The 20,461-nt window shown below is 43.0% G+C and overlaps 1 protein-coding gene across 2 annotated transcripts in view; it reads left to right on the top strand.

The window, feature by feature from the left end:
- LOC126244951 (DNA primase small subunit) overlaps positions 1-20,461 on the top strand; it is a 127,290-nt gene that overhangs the window by 40,200 nt on the left and 66,629 nt on the right. For both annotated transcript variants that reach the window (XM_049948279.1, XM_049948278.1), the window contains exon 2: positions 14,110-14,266. In XM_049948279.1, the coding sequence (XP_049804236.1) occupies positions 14,110-14,266 (157 nt within the window). The remainder of the gene's footprint in view (positions 1-14,109; positions 14,267-20,461) is intronic.

Genomic DNA, 20,461 nt, shown 5'->3' on the forward strand with positions numbered 1-20,461 from the left:
GCTTAGAACTGGGTTTCCATCTGAGCTCTTGATATTCATACAAGTGTTTCTCTTTTCTCCAAAGGTCTCTTTAATTTTCCTGTAGGCTGTATCTATCTTACCCCTAGTGATATATGCCTCTACATCCTTACATCTACATCTTCATCTACATTTGTCCTCTAGCCATTCCTGCTTAACCATTTTGCACTTCCTGTCGATCTCATTTTTGAGGCACTTGTATTCCTTTTTGCCTGATTCATTTACTGAATTTTTGTATTTTCTCCTTTCATCAATTAAAATCAATATCTCTTCTGTTACTCAAGGATTTCTACTAGCCCTCATCGTTTTACCTACTTGATCCTTTGCTGCCTTCACTATTTCATCTCCCAAGGCTACCCATTCTTCTTCTACTGTTATTTCTTTTTCCTGTTCCTGTCAATTGTTCCCTAATGCTCTCTCTGAAAATCTCTACAACCTCTGGTTCTTTCAGTCTATCCAGGTCATATCTCCTTAAATTCCCATCTTTTAGCAGTTTCTTCAGTTTTAATCTACAGTTCATAACCAAAAGATTGTGGTCAGAGTCCACATCTACCCCTGGAAATGTCTTACAATTTAAAACCTGATTCCTAAATCTCTGTCTTACCATTATATAATCTAACTGAAACCTTCCAGTGTCTCCAAGCCTCTTCCATGTATACAACCTTCTTTTGTGATTCTTAAACCAAGTGTTATGTATGATTAAGTTATGCTCTGGGCACTATTCTACCAGGCGGCTTCCTTTTTCATTACTTACCCCCAGTCCATATTCATCTATTATTTTTCCTTTTCTTCCTTTTCCTACTATCAAATTCCAGTCCCCCATGTGCCCCATGACTATTAAATTTTTGTCTCCCTACACTATCTGAATAAATTCTTATAGCCCATCATACATTTCTTCCATCTCTTTGTCATCTGCGGAGCTAGTTGGCATATAAACTTGTACTACTTAGATTGGCGTGGGCTTCATGTCTATTTGGCTACAATAATGTGTTCACTATGCTGTTTGTACTAGCTGACCACACTCCTATTTTTTTTATTCATTACTAAACTTACCTACGCCCCCCCCCCGCCCCCCCCAGACAAACATGTGGTTCCTGAAGAGGGGCAGCAGCCTTTTCAGTAGTTGCAGGGGCAACACAACAGTCTGGATGATTGACTGATCTGGCCTTGTAACACTAACCAAAACTGCCTTGCTGTGCTGGTACTGCAAACGGCTGAAAGCAAGGGGAAACTACGACTGTAATTTTTCCCGATGGCATGCAGCTTTACAGTATGGTTAAATGATCATGGCGTCCTCTTGGGTAAAATATTCCGGAGGTAAAATAGTCCCCCATTCGGATCTCCGGGCGGGGACTACTCAAGAGGATGTCGTTATCAGGAGATAGAAAACTGGCGTTCTACGGATCAGAGCGTGGAATGTCAGATCCCTTAATCTGGCAGGTAGGTTAGAAAATTTAAAAACGGAAATGGATAGGTTAAAGTTAGATATAGTGGGAATTAGTGAAGTTCGGTGGCAGGAGGAACAAGACTTTTGGTCAGGCGAATACAGGATTATAAATACAAAATCAAATAGGGGTAATGCAGGAGTAGGTTTAATAATGAATAAAAAAAAAATAGCAATGCGGGTAAGCTACTATGAACAGCATAGTGAACGCATTACTGTGGCCAAGATAGACACGAAGCCCACGCCTACTACAGTAGTACAAGTTTATATGCCAACTAACTCTGCAGATGACGAAGACATTGAAGAAATGTATGATGAAATAAAAGAAATTATTCAGATAGTGAAGGGTGACAAAAATTTAATAGTCATGGGTGACTGGAATTCGGTAGTAGGAAAAGGGAGAGAAGGAAATGTAGTAGGTGAATATGGATTGGGGCTAAGAAATGAAAGAGGAAGCCGCCTGGTAGAATTTTGCACAGAGCACAAATTAATAATAGCTAACACTTGGTTCAAGAATCATAAAAGAAGGCTGTATACATGTAAGAAGCCTGGAGATACTGACAGGTTTCAGATAGATTATATAATGGTAAGACAGAGATTTAGGAACCAGGTTTTAAATTGTAGGACATTTACAGGGGCAGATGTGGACTCTGACCACAATCTATTGGTTATGAACTGTAGACTAAAACTGAAGAAACTGCAAAAAGGTAGGAATTTAAGAAGATGGGAACTGGATAAACTGACTAAACCAGAGGTTGTACAGAGTTTCAGAGAGAGCATAAGGGAACAATTGACAAGAATGGGGAAAAGAAATACAGTAGAAGAAGAATGGGTAGCTTTGAGGGATGATGTAGTGAAGGCAGCAGTGGATCAAGTAGGTAAAAAGACTAGGGCTAGTAGAAATCCTTGGGTAACAGAAGATGTATTGAATTTAATTGATGAAAGGAGAAAATATAAAAATGCAGTAAATGAAGCAGGCAAAAAGGAATATAAACGTCTCAAAAATGAGATCGACAGGAAGTGCAAAATGGCTAAGCAGGGATGGCTTGAGGACAAATGTAAGGATGTACAGGCTTATCTCACTAGGGGTAAGATAGATACTGCCTATAGGAAAATTAAAGAGACCTTTGAAGATAAGAGAACCACTTGCATGAACATCAAGAGCTCAGATGGAAACCCAGTTCTAAGCAAAGAAGGGAAAGCAGAAAGGTGGAAGGAGTATATAGAAGGTCTATACAAGGGCGATGTACTTGAGGACAATGTTATGGAAATGGAAGAGGATGTAGATGAAGATGAAATGGGAGATACGATACTGTGTGAAGAGTTTAACAGAGCACTGAAAGACCTGAGTCGAAACAAGGCCCTCGGAGTAGACAACATTCCATTGGAACTACTGACAGCCTTGGGAGAGCCAGTCCTGACAAAACTCTACCATTTGGTGAGCTAGATGTATGAAACAGGCGAAATACCCTCAGACTTCAAGAAGAATATAATAATTTCAATCCCAAAGAAAGCAGGTGTTGACAGATGTGAAAATTACCGAACTATCAGTTTAATAAGTCACAGCTGCAAAATACTAAAGTGAATTCTTTACAGAAGAATGGAAAAACTAGTAGAAGCCGACCTCGGGGAAGATCAGTTTGGATTCCGTAGAAATGTTGGAACACGTGAGGCAATACTGACCCTACGACTCATCTTAGAAGCTAGATTAAGGAAGGGAAAACCTACGTTTCTAGCATTTGTAGACTTAGAGAAAGCTTTCGACAATGTTGACAGGAATACTCTCTTTCAAACTCTAAAGATGGCAGGGGTAAAATGCAGGGAGCGAAAGGCTATTTACAATTTGTACAGAAACCAGATGGCAATTATAAGAGTCGAGGGGCATGAAAGGGAAGCAGCGGTTGGGAAGGGAGTGAGACAGGGTTGTAGCCTATCCCCGATGTTATTCAATCTGTATATTGAGCAAGCAGTGAAGGAAACAAGAGAAAAATTCGGAGTAGGTATTTAAATCCATGGAGAAGAAATAAAAACTTTGAGGTTCGCCGATGACATTGTAATTGTATCAGAGACAGCAAAGGACTTGGAAGAGCAGTTGAACGGAATGGATGGTGTCTTGAAAGGAGGATATAAGATGAACATCAACAAAAGCAAAACGAGTATAATGGAATGTAGTCTAATTAAGTCCGGTGATGCTGAGGATATTAGATTAGGAAATGAGACACTTAAAGTAGTAAAGGAGTTTTGCTATTTGGGGAGCAAAATAAGTGATGATGGTCGAAGTAGAGAGGATATAAAATGTAGACTGGCAATGGCAAGGAAAGCATTTCTGAAGAAGAGAAATTTGTTAACATCGAGTGTAGATTTAAGTGTCAGGAAGTCATTTCTGAAAGTATTTGTATGGACTTTAGCCATGTATGTAAGTGAAACATGGACGATAAATAGTTTGGACAAGAAGAGAATAGAAGCTTTTGAAATGTGGTGCTACAGAAGAATGCTGAAGATTAGATGGGTAGATCACATAACTAATGAGGAAGTATTGAATAGGATTGGGGAGAAGAGAAGTTTGTGGCACAACTTGACTAAAAGAAGGGATCGGTTGGTAGGACATATTCTGAGGCATCAAGGGATCACCAATTTAGTATTTGAGGGCAGCGTGGAGGGTAAAAATCGTAGAGGGAGACAAAGAGATGAATACACTAAGCAGATTCAGAAGGATGTAGGTTGCGGTAGGTACTGGGAGATGAAGAGGCTTGTACAGGATAGAGTAGCATGGAGAGCTGCATCAAACCAGTCTCAGGACTGAAGACCACAACAACAACAACAACATTTGACGGTGGGTTTTATCATTCTATATAAGTTTTAGCACATGTCCTTTGTCCCTTTGTGTTCTCCACTCTAATGCTTTTAGGGTGGATGTTTTAATGTGTTGCAGAGTGGCTGGCTTTTCCTCTTTATTCTCATGGTCGGCCAGCCATGGTCATCTGCTCTCTTGTTTTTGCCCTTTCTACCTGTTTCATGCTTCTCTCTGTGGTTTTCCTGTTTTTCCCATGCTAGTGTTTGTCATCCTACTGTCGTTCTTCTGGTTCTGCCTTTCTCCTGTTATTCTGCAGTACATCTTCTTTCTTTTATTCTTTCCCTTGTGTAATTATTTTACCGGGAACAAGGGACCCATGACCTCACAGTTTGGTCCCCCTCCCCCCCCCCCTCTTTTAAACAAACCAACCAACCAACCTCACTCTTATCGCCTTCAGTTTCAGGACCTTTGCATGGAACTTTGTGCTGGTATCTTTGTGTACACTGATGGCTCTCGGACTGACCACGGTATCAGGTGTTCCTTCGTCATCTGCGCCAACATTTTTCAGTATCGGCTCACTATTTACAGCAGAGCTCTTCGCCCTGTATCAGGCCATGGAGTACATCCGGTGACACAGGCTCTTCAATTGTATCCTCTGCTCAGACTCGCTCAGCTCTCTCCAAAGTCTCCGTGTGTTGTACGCCGCTCATCCCTTAGTGCAATGGGTCCAGGGAAACTGTCACTTGCTCACTCTTGATGGAGCCACTGTGATGTTTATGTGGGTTCCTGGTCATGTTGGTGTGCCAGGAAACGAAGCTGCTGACACTGCTGCCAAGGCTGCAATCCTCTTACCTCAGCCCACTAGTTCCGGTATTCCCTCCGATTATATCTTTATTGCCGTCTGTCAGGAGTTGGTGTCATGTTGGCAACACCATTGGTCCTCCCGTCATGGGAATAAGCTCCAGATCATTAAGCCTCTCCTAGCGGCTTCGCTGACCTCCTCTCATCCCTCCCGCCAGGAGGAGGTCATTTTAACTGGGTTGCATATTTCGCACTACCTTTTTAGCCATTGTCATTTGTTAAGTGGTGCTCCCCACCACTTTGTGCAAATTGTGCCCAAGTTTTAACTGTCCGCCATTTCCTGATGGAATGCCCATGTTTTAACTGTTTACGTTCCCGCTTGAGTTTGCCATCTGTGTTATTGGCTGTTTTAACGAATGATGTGCAGGCTGTTGACCACGTTTTACTTTTTATCCATAATAGCAACACAGCGAAGACCATTTAATTTTTAGTTCTGGACCTCCATTTCTCTGTGGTGTATTTTATAGCCTTTTCTCCACGTCCCGGTTTTTAATTGTCTTCTCTTATGTTGATTGGGATCATTGTGTATTCGTTTTTTAACCCCTCTCTGTCTTCATGTTCTATAGTTTTGACTTGGGCGCGTATGACCCCAGTTGTTTTTGCACCTTAAAATAAAACAATCCAATCCATCCAAATGATTATACATCTGTCAGTGGTTTACCAGCACCACCTCCTTGCTGTCTTCAACTGCATCTGGAGCGATGGCAAATTCCTGTCGCAATGGCGAGAAAGTATCTTTGTTCCAGTGCTGAAACCTGTTAAGAAGCCACTAGGCATGGATAGCTATTGTCCTGTTAGCTTCACCAATGATCTGTGCAATCTGGTCGAACATATAGTGAGCCAGAAGTTGTGTTGGCTCCTTGAGTCATGGGGCCTTCTGGCTTTGTCCCAGGTCTGTTTTGCCAAGGTTGCTCCTCCACTGATAACTTGGTACACCTGGAATCTGCCATCCGAATGGCCGTTTCTCACCTTATTGCTGTCTTTTTTGACTTGATGAAAGCCTATGAGGCCACTTGCCAACACCACACCCTTGCTACATTGCACAAGCGGAATCTCTAGGGCACGCTCCCGATTTTTATACAGAACTTTTTGTTGTTCTGCACCTTCAAAGTTAGAGTGGGTGCTTCACACAGTTCCCTCTATATCTAAAAACAATGGGGTCCCATAGTTCTCTGTACCGAGTATCCCACTCTTTTTAGTGGCCATCAAATGGTATCGCAGCAGCTGAGGGGCTTGGAGTATCACCCTTCTTATATGCAGTGACTTTTGTATTTCGTTTTGCTCATCTATTATTGGTGTGGCTGAACATTGACTGCAGGGAGCCATACGAAAAGCACTGTCATGGGCCCTCACCCATGGCTTTCAGTTTTCAGCTGCCAAGACCTGTGTCATGCACTTCTGTCGCCATTGTATGGTTTACCTGCACCCACAACTTGTTCTGCACCTTCAGAGTTAGAGTTGGTACTTCAGACAGTTCCCCCTATATCCTATCGTTCATCTCCATAATGTCGTGGAGGCTTATCGCTTTTTAGGACTGGTTTTTGATGCCCGCTTAACTTGGCTTCCCCATCTTCGTCAGCTTAAGCAAATGTCCTGGGGGCACCTTAACATTCTTCAATGCTTGAGTCACAGCGACTGGGGTACAGGCTCTGCCTACACCATTGCAGCTGTACGTAGCTCTTGTGTAGTCCCATGTTGACTGTGGGAGACTGGCGTATGATTCAGCATTGCCCTCAGCATTGCGGATGCTGGACCCTATACACCACTGTGAAGTTCAGCTTGTGATGGGAGCTTTTCAAATGAGACCCATGAACATCCTACTCGTGGAGGCTGGGGTTCTTCCGTTGTGGATCAATGGCAACAACAGCTTGCCAATCATACTACGCATGTTCACAGCTCACCTAAACTTCCAAATTACCATCTCCTTTTCCCTAACATGGCAATCCATCTCCCATAACAGCAGCCCAAATTGAGGATTACAATTACAGTCCATGTCCTGTCCCTTCTCACTGACTCGAGTCTTTCCCTCTACCACCTCTCCTCCGGGTCCACTCACGTACACCTCCATGGCGTCTACCCTAACCACAGCTTCGTCTAGGCCTTTCACAATCCCAAAAGACTCAGTTCATTCTGTGGCCCGCCACCACCTGTTTCTCTCTATTCTTGGTGTGTCCCAGGTTTCAGAGGCAGTTTACACTGATGGTTATGTTGGGTTCACTTATGGACATACTGACCATCGCTCATTGCCAGATGGCTTCAGTGTTTTCACTGCAGAGTTGGTAGCCATCTCTCGCACTCTTGAGCATATCTGTTCCTGTGCCGGGTAATCCTTCCTCATTTGTGACAACTCCTTGAGCATCTTACAAGCTCTCGACCAGTGCTGTCCTCACCGTCCTTTGGTAATGGCCATCCAAGAGTCCATTTACATCCTCAAACAATGTAGATGGGTAGTGGTCTTTGTATGGACTCCGGGACATGTTGGAATCTCAGGAAATGAACTGGCTGACAGGCTAGCCGAAAAAGCTACTCGTAAACCCTGTCTCGGTATTGTCATACTGGAATCTGTTCATCGATCGGTATTACGCCACAAGATCTTTGGGCTCTGGAATACAGAATGGTGCTACCTGACTTCGTCAAATAAGTTATGCTTGATAAAGGAGATGACTAGTGTGCGGAGGTCCTCCATGCAAGCCTCTCGCAATGACTCCATTGTCCTTTGCTGGATCTGCGTCAGCCATTCTTGGCTGACACATTGTCACCTCCTACGTCGTGAGGGCCTGCCTCAGTGTTGCTGTAGTTCACGCTTGATTGTGGTTGACATCTTGTTGGACTGTCCAAATTTAGCTGCTCTGAGGCAGAATTTTAACCTTCCTGATGCTCTACCCATGGTGTTAGGTGACAATGCTGCAACAGCTGATCTAGTTTTAAGATGTATTCGAGAGGGAGGTTTTTACCACTCGATCTAAAGCTCGGCATCTTGTCTTCTCTCCCAGATCTTCACCCTACTTGCATTTTAACTCTTCCTTGCTGCCTCTGGTGCTGTCTGTTTGCATTGGTGTTCATCTTTTCATCTCTGTATTCCTCTTGTCTTGTGTTTTTAGGGTGGAGATTTTAGTGTGTTGGAAAGAGACTGGCTCATCCTTTTTTATTTTTACAACTAGCCGGCCCAGCCCGTCTGCTGTATTGTTTTAATATCTTACACCGCTTTTTTATTTTTAGTTAATGTTTTCCATTTTGGCTTGCTACTTTCGTTTTCTTGTTCAGTGTGATTACACAGTTTTACACATTTTGTTCCTTCCCCTGATTTTAAGTGATAGGATTCTTTTAAGGTATGGTTTTAATCTGAGACCTGTGTGACTAAGGAATAAGGGACTGATGAACATGCAGTTTAGTCTCTTTACTCTACAAAACAACCATCCAACTTTTGTCATTGTCATGCATTTTTTTGGAATCGTACTGGCCATGGGAGGGGTCTATACATTGGTTTGCATAGAAATCAGCAGTGGGTGGATACCTCTCTGTACCACATTGGAAGCAAGAGTGATGCAAGAACAGACTACCACATTGATCACCATTTGCTTCACTTATTTTGTTCCAGATGGGGCACTTACTTCCCTTGAGATGGTCACATTAATTCAACAGCTCTTCTCCCTCCCTCCCTCCCTTTTTCCAACTTGGGAATTTTAGTGTGCACAAATCCCTGTGCTGAAGTAACATTTCATCTGGTAAGGTCCTTTTGACTGACCAGCTTCTTTCCAGTCTCAGTCTATGCATGTGGTGCAGTACAGCCGTATAATGCACGGATACTGCACCAGGATACTGCAAATATTATGTTATCTTCCCCCAATCTTGTGTCTTCATTACAGTCACCACTGCATGATGATCTTTGCGATAGTGACTTCTTTGCAGTGATACGGTCACTTTCTTGTCACCACCAGACAGACCAGTTGCCACATTGGGCTCCCTGAAGAAGACATCTGGCAATTGTATACCTTTGTCTACTCCCCGTCTGATAGCTTCAACAAAATTGTGGGAGATGTCTCTGAGGTGATCAGCCACAGTGCTGGAAATGCTATTCCATTTTTACAGGTCACCCCACTATGATTTGGTACCATGGTGGACCAAAGACATTGTAATAGCTCCTCAGAAATGATGAAGGGCCCAGCAGCATCTCAAGTAACATTCTTCACGTCCTATCCTCATCACAGTTAAGCTTCTCCAGGCAAAGCCTCACTATGTAACTAAATACAGTAAGAAGTAATGATGGAAGTGTTTTGTCTCTTCCTTGGGAATGTATGCTTCATCATCACAGGTGTGGGCCAAGCTCTGTAGGCCACTGGGCTGCCAAAGATCAAAAACTGTACCAGGTCTCCCCTACCAACGCGTTGGTTCTCTCTGAACACCTGATGACCCACTTTGGGACAGTATCAGAGTCCTCTTTTCACCAGCCTGCCTTTTGTATGCATAAAAGACAAGTTGGAAACATCCCCATATCCTTTAGCTGCCCCCCCCCCCCCTTCCCCATTATGGTGAGTTATATAATGATCCTTCCACTAACTGGGAACTGCTTCAGTCTCTTAACTGGTCACACAATAGGACCTTAGGTGTTGATTTGATACATAATCAGATGATACAACATTAGAATGTGACTCAAAAGACTCCATCTGCCATGTTTTGCCAGAAGATGTTTCCCTTTCACAATGGAGCAATAGTGTCATCTGAGTACAGTAGGCAAAAATCCACCATCCATCGAAAATGACCTCTACATTGGTCATACCAAATTAATCCATAGTTTTACTATGGTGAATCAAATATAAACTGGATTTTTTTTTTTTGTAGTTTTATTTAAGCTTCAGAAAAATTTATGCACTTGAGCTTATTTTTCTATGTAGTCTCATGAATGGGAAAAACATTTCTCCTAGCAGATAGGCAGTTTCTTGATTTCATTTTGCTGTGACAGCAGCCAATTCCACACGAACTCTACAACAGTACCATCACTATCAAATCTGTGTCCTCCAGCTGCTTTCTTTAGTGGTCCAAACAAATGAAAACTGCAGGGTGATGAGCCTGGACTGTAGGGAGGATGTTTTAGTGTGTCCAGAACCATTCCTTAATTTTTTGTGCTCTGCAATGAGAACATGTGGCACCATCTTGTGGACACTTTCTGAAATCCAGGGTTGTCAGTAATGATCGCCTGAGCACCTTTGTAGCTTATACTAACCTCAGTAGCAATTTCAGCAACTGTTATTTGACTGCCCTCTTCAATAAACTGGTTAACAAAGCAAATATTCTCACCGGTCATGCTTGTCCTTGGGTCAGTGAGCTGCATTCTCAACTATTTCTCATCCTCATAAAAACTGTTTGTGCTATGCGTACACCTGAGTGCCACAAACTGTGCTGCAAGTCTTTTCAAAACTTCGATGATTTTACACCCTCTGTTGTGAGGAACCTGACTGTAATGCTTTGTGCAACAGATGATAATACCTCTTCCTCTGACATTGGGATTCTGACTGAAGGAACAGTACGATAACATTCTAGCTGTGGAGAACAATCACCAGAAATGAAAGCAAAAAATGAACAGATGTTCCTGAGGACTGTGGAGACAAGGAGGTTCCACTTCTTCTGTTATTGAGCTGGTCTACAATTTTACATTCTCCATGTGGGAATTGGAATCAGTTCTGTATGCAGGCAAAGACACTGCTCCAAGACCACATCGGATTCATTATGCCATGCTCTGTCTTCAGTGCCCTGGAGCTGAAGACAAGCACCTATCTTGTTTCAAACGGACAGTACCCTGTCGCTTGGAAGGAATTAATATTAATTCTCATATGTAACTCAGACAAGGATTGTGTCAGCTCTAATAACTACCAGAGTAGCCCTTACCAGCTGTGTGGGTAAGACTCACGAGCATATGGCTATTTGCAGCCTCATCTGGCTCCCCAAATCCTGGGGTCACCTGTGTCACTCTCAATGCAGTTCCAGCACTACCATTCCACCTTTACAACTTAATTCTACTGGAGGTGGCAAATACAAGAGCTACCATTTAGTTGGTTGGTTCATTTTTTTAAAAGAAGAAGAAGAAGAAGAGAGAACAAAAAAATATTTGATACCACGTGTACATACAAGATCATTTGTGGAGTCTACCAATTCTTATTCAGTCATTCCTCAAGGACAGGCACTTTCACTGTCGCATTGGTGATTCCTTGTGTGACTGTTTTCCTCAGGAGAATGTGGAGAATGCCCCTCCCCCGCACCCCCAAGGCAGTGTACTCAGTGCCACAGTGTTTGCATTTGCTATCACTGGCATCTCTTCTGCATTCAGAAGCCCAGTTAAAAGTTCTTTGTTCGTGGGTGACTTTGAGATCTCTAGTCTTCCTCCAATCTTATGAAAACAATGACAAGGCAACTTCAGCTGATCATAAGGAGGTTGTTAACTTGGCCAATAAAACTGGTTTTAGTTTCTCACTTGAGAAAACTGTTTGTGTTAACTTTAACCATGCTTGCAGTTTTCACCTACCAGAGCTCATGAAGGAGCACACAATTTTGAAATTTAAGGACAATGTGTGCCTTTTGGGCCTATAATTTGACTCAAAATGAACCCGGCTCCCACACTTGAAAGACCTGCGAACAAAACGGCATGAAATCATTGCATGCTTTGAAATGCCTTATCGGAAAGTCATGGGGAGCTGACAGGCCCCACTTCCTGCAGCTTTATAGGGCATTCATCAGATTATGGTTAGATTACAGCTGCATGTTTTATGGATCAGCCCGTATTTCCTACCTCAAGATGCTAGACAATGTCTATCATAAGGGCATTCAGATATCGACAGACTTTTCGGATCCATGCAAACAAGCCATTCAGGATATGTGCTAATGACTGTCTCAGGGATCTGGACGTAACAGATCTCTGGATACACAGTCAGGTACGGAACAAATTTCGGCCATGGCATCTTTGGAGGCTCAAAGTGATTTTTATTGTAATACAGTGCAAGAAAATTTGTAGTGCAGATTATGTTTGTACAACTCTGTTTTCTTTTAAGTACATACCACAGTTTAATAATTGTTGATATGAGTGGATCCCAGCAAGGGAATGGCCTCTCTTGTCCAGCTGTTTCCCTTGGTAGGATTTTCCAAGTGCGCCTTCTGGAACAATTTATAAATTAAGATGTAGAGTTCTATGGCATTATGATGGCCCTGGAGCGGATTCAAAGGCATCACACTACTATGTTTCTTGTTTGTTCTGAATAGCTCAGTGCACTACAAGCAGTCCACCAAATGTAACCATTGACCAGTCAATCCATTGCATCCATGATAATCCCTTGGTCTTTTGCCAGATACCTGGACAAATTGAGATACAGGAAAATGACAAAGCATCCAAAGAAGCACGTTGGGATGCTGTTGTACATCAATGTGCTGCACCTTTTCACACTGTCACCTCATTATCTGACAGAAGAATCATGCATAAGTGGGAGCCCGAATGGTTGGAAGTAATAGACGACAAACTGCCATCACTCAGAAAATTGAGCCGTAGTTCCTCTACATTCTCCTGCCGTGCGCTGCAGGTTTCAAATTCCTCATTGAGATATGACAATATTGATTTTTTTTATCTAGTTTACAGAACATATATATCTTTCTATTTGTTTCTGTTATCTGTTATACTGTGGTAAACATTGTTGCCATGTCGTGGTCACTGATACCAGTTTGTCTGGACATCCTTAGAGGTCAGGTCTATTTGTTGCCATTGGATCCAATATACTTACACCATGAGTGGGGCTCTAAACTATCTGTTCTAGGTAATTTTCAGAGAAGGCATTTAGTAATATTTCACAGGATTTCTCTTCACACCCACCACTAACAATACTGTGATTTTTCCAAGTGATAGTTGGGTGATTGAAGTCTCCACCTTCAATTACAGTATGATCGGGGAACTTACGTACAAGCAAACTGAGGTTTCATCTAAAGTTTTCAGTTACATCAGGAAATGAGTCTTGTGGGCGATAAAAGTATCCAATTATCATTTTATGCCTATTCCTGATACCGAGTCTTGCCCAATCAATCTCACCTGCAGTTTCAATTTCTACCTTGGTGGATTTCAGTTTCTTGTCTTCTGCAGCAGATACACCACCTCCATTTGCCATTAGTCTAAATATGGTAACATATTTTTGTTGCAAAAACTGCACAAAAAGACAAATTAAAAATAAATTACTTACATGCCACTGTCCAATGGCTGGACCATCATCAGTCACACATGACACACTAGCACTGTAAGATGTTATTGTCAGGTTATAGGTGTGACCCATATCATTGACAGTGATACGAACTTGGACAATGAAAAATTCTTTCACCCCTATTATCTTTCGGGTAAGTATTGTTCATGTTTGTGACCTTGGTCATACATTGTGTAACAACAACCACACAAACTGTGTAACAACAACCACACAAACTTCTTTCCCAAGTGTAACAACAACCACACAAACTTCTTTCCCAAAATTGTGTATACTACTACAAAACAGTATGTTTTTATTAAGCTTCCATTAAGTTAAAAGACATCAAGGTGTCAACAATGATCAAATCTTTACTAGTTCCCCAGACCACAAGCATCCCACAATGGACTAGACAAGAGCAGGGTTGGTTCAACGTAGTGCCCCATGTGGCAGTTGCTAATAGTGACACATCCTGTATAGAAATCTTACAGTTGTGGCACCCCAAGTGGTAGCTTGCATCGCTTGGGTCTTAAATCGGCCCTGGACTAGAGTATAAACATTTGGAAAGCAAATTACAAAGTAGCAAGAACAAGCGACTTGTTTGTAAATCTTTAATCTTAAAGTTTTAATGTGATCATGAGTGATATAGCCATTTTAAATTCTAACCTTTGTTGATGCTGGTTTGAAGGTGTTAAACTTGATGCAAAGACTTGTCATATTTTTACTCCATTATGCTTCAGTGATTCATCTTTAAAAGTTTCTAATAGTATCATATTGTTTTGTTACAGTGACACCTAATTACTTTCAAAACAGAGAATTTTCTTTCACACTGGCAGATGATGTGTATATACGTTTTTTGTCTTTCTCAAATCAAGAGGAATTAGAATGCGAAATGCAAAAGAAGAATCCATTTAAGATAGATTTAGGTGCAGTGTATAATTTCAGGTAAGTGTGTCAGTCTGTTATTTTTATCTACTGACATATATAGAGGGAAACATTCCACGTGGGAAAAATATATCTAAAAACAAAGATGATGTGACTTACCGAACGAAAGTGCTGGCAGGTCGATAGAAACACAAACATACACACAAAATTCTAGCTTTCGCAACCAACGGTTGCTTCATCAGGAAAGAGGGAAGGAGAGGGAAAGACGAAAGGATGTGTGTTTTAAGGGAGAGGGTAAGGAGTCATTCCAATCCCGGGAGCGGAAAGACTTACCTAAGGGGGAAAAAAGGACGGGTATACACTCGCGCGCACACACACACACACACACACACACACACACACACACACACACACATATCCATCCGCACATACACAGACACAAGCAGACATTTGTAAAGGCAAAGAGTTTGGGCAGAGATGTCAGTCGAGGTGGAAGTGCAGAGGCAAAGATGTTGTTGAATGACAAGTGAGGTATGAGTGGTGGCAAATTGAAATTAGCGGGGATTGAGGCCTGGTGGGTAACGGGAAGAGAGGATATATTGAAGAGCAAGTTCCCGTCTCCAGAGTTCGGATAGGTTGGTGTTAGTGGGAAGTACACAGATAACCCGGACGGTGTAACACTGTGCCAATATGTGCTGGCCGTGCACCAAGGCATGTTTAGCCACAGGGTGATCATCATTACCAACAAACACTGTCTGCCTGTGTCCATTCATGCGAATGGACAGTTTGTTGCTGGTCATTCCCACATAGAATGCGTCACAGTGTAGGCAGGTCAGTTGGTAAATCACGTGGGTGCTTTCACACGTGGCTCTGCCTTTGATCGTGTACACCTTCCGGGTTACAGGACTGGAGTAGGCGGTGGTGGGAGGGTGCATGGGACAGGTTTTACACCGGGGGCGGTTACAAGGGTAGGGAAGGTGGTTTGGGGATTTCATAGGGATGAACTAGCAGGTTACGAAGGTTAGGTGGACGGCGGAAAGACACTCTTGGTGGAGTGGGGAGGATTTCATGAAGGATGGATCTCATTTCAGGGCAGGATTTGAGGAAGTCGTATCCCTGCTGGAGAGCCACATTCAGAGTCTGGTCCAGTCCTGGAAAGTATCCTGTCACAAGTGGGACACTTTTGTGGTTCTTCTGTGGGAGGTTCTGGGTTTGAGGGGATGAGGAAGTGGCTCTGGTTATTTGCTTCTGTACCAGGTCGGAAGGGTAGTTGCGGCATGCGCAAGCTGTTGTCAGGTTGTTGGTGTAATGATTCAGGGATTCCGGACTAGAGCAGATTCATTTGCCACGAAGACCTAGGCTGTAGGGAAGGGACCGTTTGATGTGGAATGGGTGGCAGCTGTCATAATGGAGGTACTGTTGCTTGTTGGTGGGTTTGATGTGGACGGACGTTTGAAGCTGGCCATTGGACAGATGGAGGTCAACGTCAAGGAAAGTGGCGTGGGATTTGGAGTAGGACCAGGTGAATCTGATGGAACCAAAGGAGTTGAGGTTGGAGAGGAAATTCTGGAGTTCTTCTTCACTGTGAGTCCAGATCATGAAGATGTCATCAATAAATCTGTACCAAACTTTGGGTTGGCAGGCTTGGGTAACCAAGAAGGCTTCCTCTAAGCGACCCATGAATAGGTTGGCGTACGAAGGGGCCATCCTGGTACCCATGGCTGTTCCCTTTAATTGTTGCTATGTCTGGCCTTCAAAAGTGAAGAAGTTGTGGGTCAGGATGAAGCTGGCTAAGGTAATGAGGAAAGAGGTTTTAGGTAGGGTGGCAGGTGATCAGTGTGAAAGAAAGTGCTCCATCGCAGCGAGGCCCTGGACGTGCGGAATATTTGTGTATAAGGATGTGGCGTCAATGGTTACAAGGATGGTTTCCGGGTGTAACAGATTGGGTAAGGATTCCAGGCGTTCGAGAAAGTGGTTGGTGTCTTTGATGAAGGATGGGAGACTGCATGTAATGGGTTGAAGGTGTTGGAATCCTTATCCAATCTGTTGACCCCCGGAAACCATCCTTGTAACCATTGATGCCACTTCCTTGTACACAAATATTCCACACGTCCAGGGCCTCACTGCGATGGAGGACTTCCTTTCACGCTGATCATCTGCCACCCTACCTAAAACCTCTTTCCTCATTACCTTAGCCAGCTTCATCCTGACCCACAACTTCTTCACTTTTGAAGGCCAGACATACCAACAATTAAAGTGAACAGCCATGGGTACCAGGATGGCCCCTTCGTATGCCAACCTATTCATGGGTCACTTAGAGGAAGCCTTCTTGGTTACCCAGGCCTGCCAACCCAAAGTTTGGTACAGAGTTATTGATGACATCTTCATGATCTGGACTCACAGTGAAGAAGAACTCCAGAATTTCCTCTCCAACCTCAACTCCTTTGATTCCATCAGATTCACCTGGTCCTACTCCAAATCCCACGCCACTTTCCTTGACGTTGACCTCCATCTGTCCAATGGCCAGCTTCACACGTCCGTCCACATCAAACCCACCAACAAGCAACAGTACCTCCATTATGACAGCTGCCACCCATTCCACATCAAACGGTCTCTTCCCTACAGCCTAGGTCTTCGTGGCAAACGAATCTCCTCCAGTCCGGAATCCCTGAACCATTACACCAACAACCTGACAACAGCTTTCGCATGCCGCAACTACCCTCCCGACCTGGTACAGAAGCAAAGAACCAGAGCCACTTCCTCATCCCCTCAAACCCAGAACCTCCCACAGAAGAACCACAAAAGTGTCCCACTTGTGACAGGATACTTTCCGGGACTGGACCAGACTCTGAATGTGGCTCTCCTGCAGGGATAAGACTTCCTCAAATCCTGCCCTGAAATGAGATCCATCCTTCATGAAATCCACCCACTCCACCAAGAGTGTCTTTCCGCCGTCCCCTAACCTTCGTAACCTGCTAGTTCATCTCTATGAAATCCCCAAACCACCTTCCCTACCCTCTGGCTCCTACCCTTGTAACCGCCCCTGGTGTAAAACCTGTCCCATGCACCCTCCCACCACCACCTACTCCAGTCCTGTAACCCGGAAGGTGTACACGATCAAAGGCAGAGCCACGTGTGAAAGCACCCACGTGATTTACCAACTGACCTGCCTACACTGTGATGCATTCTATGTGGGAATGACCAGCAACAAACTGTCCATTCGCATGAATGGACACAGGTAGACAGTGTTTGTTGGTAATGATGATCACCCTGTGGCTAAACATGCCTTGGTGCACGGCCAGCACATCTTGGCACAGTGTTACACCGTCCGGGTTATCTGTGTACTTCCCACTAACACCAACCTATCCGAACTCCGGTGATGGGAACTTGCTCTTCAATATATCCTCTCTTCCCGTTACCCACCAGGCCTCAATCCCCGCTAATTTCAATTTGCCGCCACTCATACCTCACCTGTCATTCAACAACATCTTTGCCTCTGCACTTCCGCCCCGACTGACATCTCTGCCCAAACTCTGTGTCTTTGAATATGTCTGCTTGTGTCTGTACATGTGTGGATGGATGTGTGTGTGTGTGTGCGCGCGCGAGTGTATACCCGTCCTTTTTTCCCCCCTAAGGTAAGTCTTTCCGCTCCCGGGATTGGAATGACTCCTTACCCTCTCCCTTAAAACCCACATCCTTTCGTCTTTCCCTCTCCTTCCCTCTTTCCTGATGAGGCAACAGTTTGTTGCGAAAGCTTGAATTTTGTGTGTATGTTTGTGTGTATGTTTGTGGTTGTTTGTGTGTCTGTCGACCTGCCAGCACTTTCGTTTGGTAAGTCACATCATCTATATATAAATCATGGGTCACTAGTGAGGTTAAAGTATTGTGACGGAAAAACTGACATTTATCCGCTGGCAAGAACAAGTAAAATTCCTGCACTAGTTGCACACCATAAAAATCACTCTGGATTACTGACAAAAGTGATTAAAAAATAAGAGAAATTGTACATTATGTCAGTAATCAGTAATTCCAACTACAGACTTTTAAGTCCATACGGGATAAAGTGAAAAGAGAGACAGGACAACAGCCCACAGAACAGGATAATATCATTATTGATTTCAATGGAAAGGCTATAAATGATCAGGTATGTTTAATTATGATCCTTTAATTATCATTCCTTAATTGTGACAAAAAATATAGAGATAACCAGTTCAACAATGAAAGCAGTATGTTGAAAAACCAGCTTGCACAATATTCAGTCTTACTGATGTCTCACCCGCATCTCCTTCTGAAATTAAAAATATTATGTCTTCTATCAAAAATAAAAGATCATCTGGATTTGATGGTGTTTCCAACAGAGTACTAAAGACTTGTTCCCATATAATAAACACAGTCTTTTCTGAAACATTATGAACCCATTGCATTATTCCAGGAAGATTGAAATATGCTATTGTAGAACTCCTCTATAAGAAAGGTGAATGGCGAGATGTCAGTTACTACTGATCTGTTTCACTACCAATATTTTTCAAAATTTTTGAGATGATGTTTTTTGGAATAATATCCCACCTGAGTGACAATAATGTTGTCAATAAGTTATAGCTTGGATCTGAGAAGAGTTGCTCAAATGAGAATTCAATTTACATGCCCAACAAATTTTGCAAGCATTAAATAACAAAATAGCACCTATTGGTCTTTTCTGTGACCTAAAGGCATTTGACTGTATGAATCATGATGTTCTTCTATACAGCTGCAAAAATAATCAGTGTTTGAAAATATAGTATGGATGGATTAAAAAATCTACTCACCAAGCAGGCGACAGAAGAAAACACATGTAAAAGATGTGGAAAAGTGCAAGCTTTAAGAACCACTTGTTCTTTCTTTGGCAGAAAAGCTGAACAGAAAGGAAGAGGTTTTGAGGAAGAGGACTGGGGAGGCTTAGGAAATGGGGAAAGTTACAGAAAAGTTGCCCTGAACCTGGCTCATGGAAGACTTACTGGATGGAATGAGAAGGAAAGACTGATTGTTAGTGCTTGCACCAGATAAGATTCGAAAACCTGAGAACTTGAAGACTGAAGATTGGGTAATAAGCCAGGCACAAAGTACTAAAAAAACATTGTGCAGGAGTCAATAAGAGTGGAAAGCTAATTGAATTATACATGACAGACAGGCAAGGGGGTTGGTGAAATGTAGGTAGGTCAGAAAATAAGGGATAGAAAACTGAGGGATCAAAGAAAAAGAATAGTTAGCAAAAGAAAATGCTGAGAGTTCAGAAATTAACGTATCTTTAGGACAAATGGGAGTTGAAAACCAAGCACATGTAATGCCATTTCCCACCTGTGCAGTTGTGAGGAGGGAGAATCTGGATAACACACGTGTTGAAACAGGCACCACAGTCAGGATATTGTGTGTTCGCTGTGTACACACTCTGTCTAGGCCCATTCATCCTAACTGACGATTTAGTGGTAGTCATGCCAATGTGGAAGGCCAAACAGTGTTTACATAACAGCAGGTACATGGAATGTCATTTCACAGGTGGCTCTCTGTTTGGCAGTTACAAAGTGGTGGTAGGAGGCTGCATCAGGCAAGTGTTACAGCTATCATGATCACAGTGGAAAGAACCATAGGGTAGGGAAATTGTCACAAAAGGAGTATTGGGCTGACCAGAATAAAATGAAGATTGGGGAGGAGGGAGGAGAGGGGGGGCAGAAAGCTACTCACAGTGCAGTCGGCAAGAGGTCAGACAGAATGGACGTCATTTTGGGGCACGATACTAGGAAGTTATCTTTTTAAAATAGCTGGTAAAGAGTGGGATTACTTCCAGAAATAGGGACAAGCAGATTTCAAGAAACAGAATGTGGAACCTTAGTTTAAATAGTGCAAAGACATGTTTTCAAAAGGGTGGAATATAATATATGCTAGGATTCATCATGGCATAAGAAGAGGATTTGGAATATTGGCGAGTGAGGAACTGGTGAAAAAGAAGCACAGTAAAAGAATAGTTAGTAGTTACTGAAAAGAAATGCTGAGACCACACAAATTTAGAGTGGGGATGGGGTGGAGGTGAGTGAGAACCAATAACATGTAACACTAGTTCCCACCTGTGGAGTTCTGAGAAACTTGTCATATCCACTGGTGTGTCTCATTTTGCAGATCATGGTGGCACCTCGCATGTCACCATTGATGCCACCTCCCTCTGTACTAACATTCGCGACATAGACTGCATTTACATGCGACACATCTTCCATGAGACAAAAA

This window comes from Schistocerca nitens, chromosome 1 (assembly GCF_023898315.1).
Source record: "Schistocerca nitens isolate TAMUIC-IGC-003100 chromosome 1, iqSchNite1.1, whole genome shotgun sequence".
Classification (NCBI taxonomy): Eukaryota; Metazoa; Arthropoda; class Insecta; order Orthoptera; family Acrididae; genus Schistocerca; species Schistocerca nitens.